The sequence below is a fragment of the Octopus bimaculoides genome, chromosome 21, assembly GCF_046866305.1.
Source record: "Octopus bimaculoides isolate indiv1 chromosome 21, ASM4686630v1, whole genome shotgun sequence".
NCBI classification, from domain to species: Eukaryota; Metazoa; Mollusca; class Cephalopoda; order Octopoda; family Octopodidae; genus Octopus; species Octopus bimaculoides.
In genome coordinates this window covers 24947713-24956328 of record NC_142948.1, presented here as the reverse complement: position 1 = coordinate 24956328, position 8616 = coordinate 24947713, and the positions used below count along the sequence as shown (strand labels likewise).

At 35.5% G+C, this 8616-nt stretch overlaps 1 protein-coding gene across 1 annotated transcript in view; it reads left to right on the top strand.

Moving 5' to 3' along the window:
* LOC106880578 (uncharacterized) overlaps positions 1–8330 on the top strand; it is a 166224-nt gene extending 157894 nt beyond the window's left edge. The window contains exons 8-9 of the mRNA XM_089339507.1: positions 2630–2808; positions 7851–8330. Of these exons, the coding sequence (XP_089195633.1) occupies positions 2630–2808; positions 7851–8110 (439 nt within the window). The 3' untranslated portion in view covers positions 8111–8330. The remainder of the gene's footprint in view (positions 1–2629; positions 2809–7850) is intronic.
* Positions 8331–8616: the final 286 nt, after the last annotated feature.

Below are 8616 nucleotides of genomic sequence, written 5' to 3'. Positions count from 1 at the left end.
TTCTTTCTTTCTTTCTTTCTCTCTCTTTCTCTCTGCTTCATTCTCTCATTCTCTTTCTCCCTCTTTCTTTCTCTCTCTCTGTCTCCCCCTTTCTTTCTCGGCATGTTTGAGTCTCATTTTTTTGATCATTCAGATCGCGGTTCTATCTTCCATTTCCCCTTTCTAGTCGGGCGGTGGGAAATTATGAAGTTCAGAATAACAAAGCTCAGAAGAACGCCTTTATTTGATTCAAGCAACTATCTGATAGGTAAAGTTAAATGATGTTATACTGTAAGAACTTGAGAGGGCTGAGCTGGTACAAAGTTTAGCACGCCGGACAAAATGCCTTGCGACATTTCTTCTGGTTCCACTGAGGCTGACTTTACCGTTCATCCGATTGGGCAAAACAATTACCGATTGTAATGTTAGATAAATAAACTGTTATTAATGAAATGACTTTACTGTTCATCCAAGGTACCAGTTGAGCACTGGGGTCCATGTAATCGAATGACTCACTCTCCCCAAATTTCAGGCTTTGCGCCATAGGAGAAAGGATTATGACGGAAGCGAGTGTTTTACTGATGTAAAAAAAAACCATTCGGCCATGAATGACCATGGGATTGCACCTAGAAAGTCTTCTTCCGAGGCACAAGTCCGGGCAAGGTTGTTTATGGAAGACCAGCAGTCACCCATGCATACCAGCCCCCCCTTCTCCACGCCACCGATGGAAAGGCAAAGGCCGATACAGCTTATCACCAGTGATGTAGCAACTCATTTCTACAGCTGAGTGAACTGGAGCAACATGAAATAATATCTTACTCAAGAACGCAGCCTGGTCTGTGAATCGAACTCACTACCTCATAATTAATGAGTCCGACGCTCTAACCACTGAGCCATGCACCTTCACACCCTGATGTAGATTTAGACATTTGCCAGGAGTACGTTGTGTACAATCTCGAATCCTACCGATAGGCAAGATTCTTATTTCAATTTTTCGATACCTCCGTATATCACTGGTATTATTTTATTGTCAAGAACCCGAAATTTTAGATTTTGACTAAAACTCAAACGTTAGGCCGCGAAATTGGTTTATATTACCGTAGGTAATTACTGGTATTGCTGTTATTGTTATATTCGTTGTTGTCGTTGTTGTTTAGTATATATACATACTCACGCATACAACCACACATACCTACCTACCTACCTACATACATACATACATACATACATATACTCGAATATTCATGCTTATTTGGGACAAATAGTTAACAATATCCGATGCTTTGATTCTAATAATTACATACTTTGCAATTCATTTTCAAATATATTTTTGCTACCCAGAAACTTTGACAACATTATGCGTGGTTATAATAAACGCCTTTTTCTATGTTTTATATATGTATATGAGTGCATATAGATCTGTATGTGTGTGCACATGTGTGTACATGTGTTTGTTTGTGTGTGCCTGTGTTTATATTAGCTGTGTATTCAAACAGTGAAATAAACAGTTGTTTATTCAAACAAATATTCAGCGGTATTTATGTGTCTGAATGATGTCCCTTTACAACAATGTTCACTTGGCGTTTTGTATCTTTGGAAAACGATAAAATAATGCTACACTCAGTAATACCGACTTAGGTCGACTGAAGCCCCGTAAAACCCCAACTTTCTTCTGCAAAGTGTTCTTCATAAATGAGAACCACAATTGCTTGTCACTGCTCAGGCTGGTGTGATGGGAGAATTGGTAGAGCATTGAATGAAATCTCTTGTGCTATTTATTGTTTCTGTCCTTTTGCATTTCGAGTTCAAATCTAGTCGAGTTACAGTTTTGCCTTTCATCGCTTCATAGATGTCAATAAAACAAAGTATATATATATATATATAATAAAATTGGAAATCATTTTGTAAAATATATTCTCCATTACATGTGTTTCATTTGCTAATAGGAATTACAAAGTTTTACATGTTATATAGTCATTTAAGGAATTTTCTATTAGAAATTCTTCGGACAGAGAAAAAGTATAATACAAATTTAATATTTTGGATGAAGCATTTATATTCAGATAGTAATCAGGAGTAGCAAAGCCAGCCTCGGTGTGATTGTGTAATTTACTCTAACTACTTATGTGTGTATATATATATATATATATATATATATATATATATATATGTGTGTGTGTGTGTGTGTGTGTGTGTGTGTGTGTGTGTGTGTGTGTGTGTGTGTGTTAGTGTGTGTATTTATGCATGTATGTATGTAGGTATGTATTGCATACATATATATATATACACACACACACACATATATCTGTGTGTGTGTAAGTAGAAAACCCGCCTAATGAGTCTATATGAATCGGAGAAGAGCTTTATCCTTTTTTCATATACATACATACATACATACATACATAATCGACAGTCATCATCATCTCTCTGTCTCCCACTGAAACTTGAAATTTTGTGTCTATTTTAAAATAAATTGCTATCCTTATTATTCTTATTGTTATTATTATTTCATATTGTTATTGATTCACAGTCGGGAGATATTATTATTATTTTTATTATTATTGCCCTCATCATCATCGTTGTCTTCGTTCTTGTTCTTGTTTTTGCTGCTAATGTTTTTTTTTTTTGTTATTAATATCGTCCTTTCTAGAATACAACCAGATTCTGACAAAATCATCTTCTGCAATGGTCTCGTATTGCATCGGTTACAATGTCTACACATGTTTGGAGACTGGATCAACTCAATTATTGAATTCGGAATGTCCCTGCATCGCATGACCCTTGACATCTCATCTCTAGCATGTATGGCAGCTTTATCAATGATAACACGTGAGTAACCCTTAATCTTTCTCTTAACAAGTGACCCTTTTCTACCATAACTGTAAGACAACCCTAATTCCTCCCAACCGTAACCCTAACTTTAACCCTTAACTCTGAGACCCTACCTGAAAACCTTTAGCACAACTTTAACCTTAACCTTTAACACTGAAACCCTAACGCTAACCTTAACCCTTAACTTCGAAACCCTAACACTAACCTCAACTCTTTCTACAACTTAACACCGTGGCCCTAACTCTAGTCTTAACCCTATCTACAACTCTACGCCGTGGCCCTAACACTAACTTTAGCCCTAATTAAGATCATGGACAACTCAACGCAAACGCTAGCAGTAATACTAATCCTAACTACAATTTCCAACGCTTTATCGTTACTAATATATGAGTGGTGCTAGGATGTCGTCCGCCTGGAGCAAAGAATATAACAAATAAAGTATGCAGCGCATGTCCCCATGCTACTGCCAACTACTACTATTACTACTACTACTACTACTACTACTACTACTACTACTACTACTACTACTACGACTACGACTACTACCTAATTTATCTATCTATCTATGTATCTACGACGTTCGGGCCGGGGCCTATGGATAATTTCCAGAGATCCCTGGCTTGGCAATGCTATCGAGACGCACTACCAGTTCGAGAGAAGATCTACAGACACGGTTCGAAAACCACCGGACCGACCTGCCCGAGATGCGGTCAGAGCGACGAAACCGTTCTGCACGCACTCGTGCAGTGTCCAGATATTTCAGAGCTGTGGACCTTCGTCGAACGGCTGTTGTCGCGTGTGGGACGAGCCCACTTATCAGCCGAGTCTATCGTGAATATTGTTCCGCCACCTTCCTTTAAACGGGAAGGAAAAACGGTTTTTGTAACACTGATAGCTATGGCAAAAGAATGCGTGTGGTGGACGCGTTTGAAAGGTCTATAAACAAACACTTTCCTCTCTGGTCAGTCCCTCGTCAACTTTTTCAAGTACCACTTGAAAAGGAGGATGAGGATAGAGAGGAAAGTGTTGTCGAATGAAAGTTTCAATAAAAAATGGGTAAATGTGGCAAGAATGGTAAGAATGAAAGACGACACCATTTTAAGCATAGACTTGTAACAAAAAGAGACAAAAAGAGAGAAGGTACTTACTTTCATGTACCTTTAAAAAAAAAGCCTAAGGTGACCGTGGTCTTTTCCGTAGGCTTTTCTCCGTTTTTTACATCGACTGTGATACACGATCCCTATTGATCGCCCCCCCCCCCACGTTTTTTTTTTTCTTCCCGCGATCCCTTTTGATCCAAATTATCCCCCCCCCCCCAAGAAAAGCTCTACTTTGTAATTTGTCCATTTTCTGTATTTAGCCCTGTGTGGCTATAATAAAAAGATATCTATCTATCTATCTATCTATCTAGATAGATAGATAGATAGATAGATAGATAGATAGATAGATAGATAGATAGATACTGGGACTCCGTCGGTTTTGACATCAGCGTTCCATTTCATCCGATCAACTGAGCAACCTGCACGTGAGATTAACGTGCAAGTGAGTGAGCACCCCACAGACATGCATACCATTAACATATATATATATATATATATATATACATACATATATATATATATATATATATATATATATACATGTATATATATATATATATATATATATATATATATATATATATATATATATATAAAGAGAGAGAGAGAGAGATAATTTATTTATTTATTTATGCGCTTCAGCCAAGTGGCTGTGGTCATGCTGGAGCACCACCGTGACTTTCCGTCTTTATGCTGTGCTCTCTTCACGTTCCTTGTATGGCTCTTCTCCTCCACCTGGTATGGTCCAATCAAGAGTTTTGATGGCACATCTGATGTATAAGAGAATTTGACATCGCTGCCCTAAACTGTGTCTCATTTCGAGCCATTGGCTAGTCTTGTATCGTGGATAGGAAAGTGTCGAGTTTTGTTTTGAAGACCTGTATATCCATGTCCTGCAGGTCTCTCAAGAGCATTAAAGAGCTGATGTCCTCTGAAACCGAGGCCGTTGCAGTACCTTGTTCTTATGTGAGAGGCAGTGGATGGTACCCTTGGTACCATGCAGTGGCGACCTGTGCGGACATTTGTGTAGTACTTGATGCCAAAGTTTGGTACCAGTCCTTCCAGTATTTTCCATATGTATATTATTACATATCTCTCCCATCTACGAGAGCTGTATTAAAATTTTTGAGCCTTCAAGGCCTTTGAGCATTGAAGTCTTTCTTGTGCCTTCATCAGAAGTCTTGCGCCATGTTTTGTTTTTTTGAGGCTCAAGACTTTTCATATACCTCGTAAATATATATATATATATATATATATATATATATATATATATATATATATATATATATATATATATATATATATATGTGTATGTATATATATGTATATATAGATATATGCATATATATATACATATAAACATATATATGTATATATGTATATATAAGCTTATATATATATATAAACATATATATATACATATATATAAACAATATATGCACATATATAAACATATACATATACATCCTCTGGAAAATTATTATATATATATATATATATATATATATATATATATATATATATATATATATATATATATATATATATATATATATATATATATATATATATATACGTAGGTAGGTATAGTGTGGAAGTCCTTGAATCTCTTGAGTTTACAGAACTGGTTCCGGAATAGAACAACAACGACACCAAAGTCAAGAATTTTGAAATAAAAAAACTAAGGCCCAAATTCTTTCCTTCTTTCTCTTCTTTTCTTCCTTTCATTTATTTGTCTTTTATTCTTCACCCTTTTTCTTCCTTCTTTTCTCAGATTATTTCATGTTTTTACAATTTTCTTAATTCTTTTCTGTCTGTATCTCTTTTTCTGTCATTCATTCATTCATTCATTCATTCATTCATTCCTTTGTTCTTTCATATTTGATGCTTTCTCTCCTTACTCCTTCTTCCTTTGTGTCTCCTTATCATTTTCTCTCTGTCCTTCTTTCCTTCATTCATTCCTTCTCTCCTTTATGCCTTTTCTTTCTTCTTCAGATCTTTACTTCTTTTTTCTCTACTCTTTTATTTATTCTGTCTTGCTTCCTTTCTTTCCCTCTTTCATTATTTCTTCCCCGTACCGTTTTCATTCTTTCCTTATTCCTTTCTCTCTGATTCATTCATATTTCCTTTGCTTCTTACTCTTCTTTCTTAACCCCTTGACCTTTATCTCATTCCTTCTTACATTCTTCTCTCCTCTCCTTTTCTTTCTTTCATTATCTTTCCTTCCCCTACTTCTTTCATTTCTTCCCTTTTACAATTCTTTTCCGGCTTTTTTGCCATGCTTCCATTTTTGTATTCTTTCTCATCCCCAACTTTCTCTCTCACTCTCTCTCTCTCCTTCTCTCTCTCTCCTTCTCTCTCTCTCCTTCTCTCTCTCTCTCCTTCTCTCTCACTCTCTCCTTCTCTCTCTCTCTCAGTTTGTGTTTATAGCTTTCATTTTTCCCTTATTCATACACTCACCCTTTCTCTTTAATTCCTCCTCTTTTCCTCCGATTTTCTTTCCTTTTCATCTCTCATGTCTCGACCTCTTATTTTTTTCTTTCTCTCTGCTTCATACATACATGCATAGATGTGCATGTAAGCATCTATTTATCTCTATACATAATCCACACACACAGAGAATTACTCCTGCTACTACGCCTCTTCCAATCCCCTCCTATATTCTGTATAAAACCAGATCCTTTCAGTTCTATTTCCTTCACTATTTTCTGTTCACATTCGCGGTTTCAATTCGAACCCCTACCTATCACTTGACCACTGTCTTCCAACACCTTCACTACCACCAGCACTACCACAACAACAACAGCAACAACAACACAAACAACTACACTGATATCAGTAAGCAACGTAACTATTATTAACTCCACCACGAGCAGCATCGGCGGTGCCGTTGCCATCATAGCATCTACGAAGGGCACGGGAAGGTTTTCAGTACAGGTTTCTTTTCAACACAGGATGGTTTTCACCACAATAATTTTTAGTCAGATGTCGGCTCAATCATATGTCTAATAAATAAATCAACTCCGGTTAACATCATCCGCAGTATTCTGCTTCACCGCCTATATCTCTGTCTACCTCTCTATATATACGTATATGATGATGGCTTAACTGGCCGAAACTTCGAAGTTACTGGCAACAATATTCTTGTGTAATTAAAATAAATTTCTATTTTATAAAAGTGTAAAGTAACCCCTCAGATTAATGTAAAATTCTTTTTCTTATAACAGAATATAAAAACAGACATTAATATGTATGTATGTGTATAGGTTTGTCTATGTATTTATATTTATCCTTGTAACTATGTAGATATATATACACACGTACGTACGACCTGTCTGTGTTTTCTTTGTATCGTCTATCTGTATGTTTTGTCCCACCTAACTGTATCACCTAACTGTCTGGACGTTTTGCGTCCTTATCCCATTCTGTATTATTTATACATACATACATACATACATACACACACACAATTACACACACACACACACACACACACACACACACACACACACACACACACATATATATATATATATATATATATATATATATATATATATATATATATATTCACACACAGTATTTCCGTACAGGCATGCAAGTAATTAGAGTTAAGTCAGTCTATCTCTGAAATATTATGCAAACAGAACAATGCATCCTGTGTGGTGGTATGTTTGAGATACTCAGCCACTTCCACTGTAATTATAAGAAATTAAATAAAGCAAAATAAACAAAAAAGAATTAATTTAAACTATTATATTATACTCCTTATCGTTACTCATTTATCCCCCACCCTCTCTTCTTCTTCACCCATATTCCTCCTCTTCTTTATTACCGATATTCTGTCTCCTCTTGTAGTCTTATTTCCGCTTTTTTTTTTGTAATCTTGTTTTCTTTTTTTATTTGTTTTTTTTATCCTTGGTGCTTCTTCTTTTTCAGTTCGTCACGGTCTGCGAGAACAGAAGAAAATGGAAGATCTCCAAATGAAGATTATCGACACATTACGAGACCACTGCATCTATAACAGTGAAGCCCAGAAAAAACCTCATTTTTTCTCACGTATTCTCGGCAAGATAGCCGAACTGCGTTCTTTGAGCCGAGAAGGATTACAAAGATTGTTCTATTTTAAATTAGAAGACAGCATGAAAGTTCCAACTGTAATCGAAGATCTTTACTTGAATAGCCATTTACCATTTTGAAACAGAAGAAACAGTAAAAAAAAAAAAAGACAAAAAAGGAAAACTTTAAAACAAAAACAAAAAAAAATCACACGAAATTTATATATAAAATAAAACATCAAAGAACTAATATATAAGAAAAAAACAATGCAAACATAAATAAATAAACGAAGTCACGAAAAATATATAATATAATATTATATAACTTAACAAATAATAAAGAAAGTAAAAGATGGAGAGAATGAGAGAGAGACAGAGAGACAGAGAACTATACAGACAGATAAACAGTGTTAGAGTGAGAAAGAAATAAAGAGAGCGAGAGAGAGAGGATGCAATCGGCCATATATATATATATATATATATATATATATATATATATATATATATATATATATATATATATATGTATGTATGTATACACACACACATACAGTGTTTGTGTGAGAGAGAGAGAGAGTGAGTGAGTGAGTGAGTGAGTAAGAGAGAGAGAGAAAGAGATGGAGAAGGATAAACCCTGAGAAAAAAAG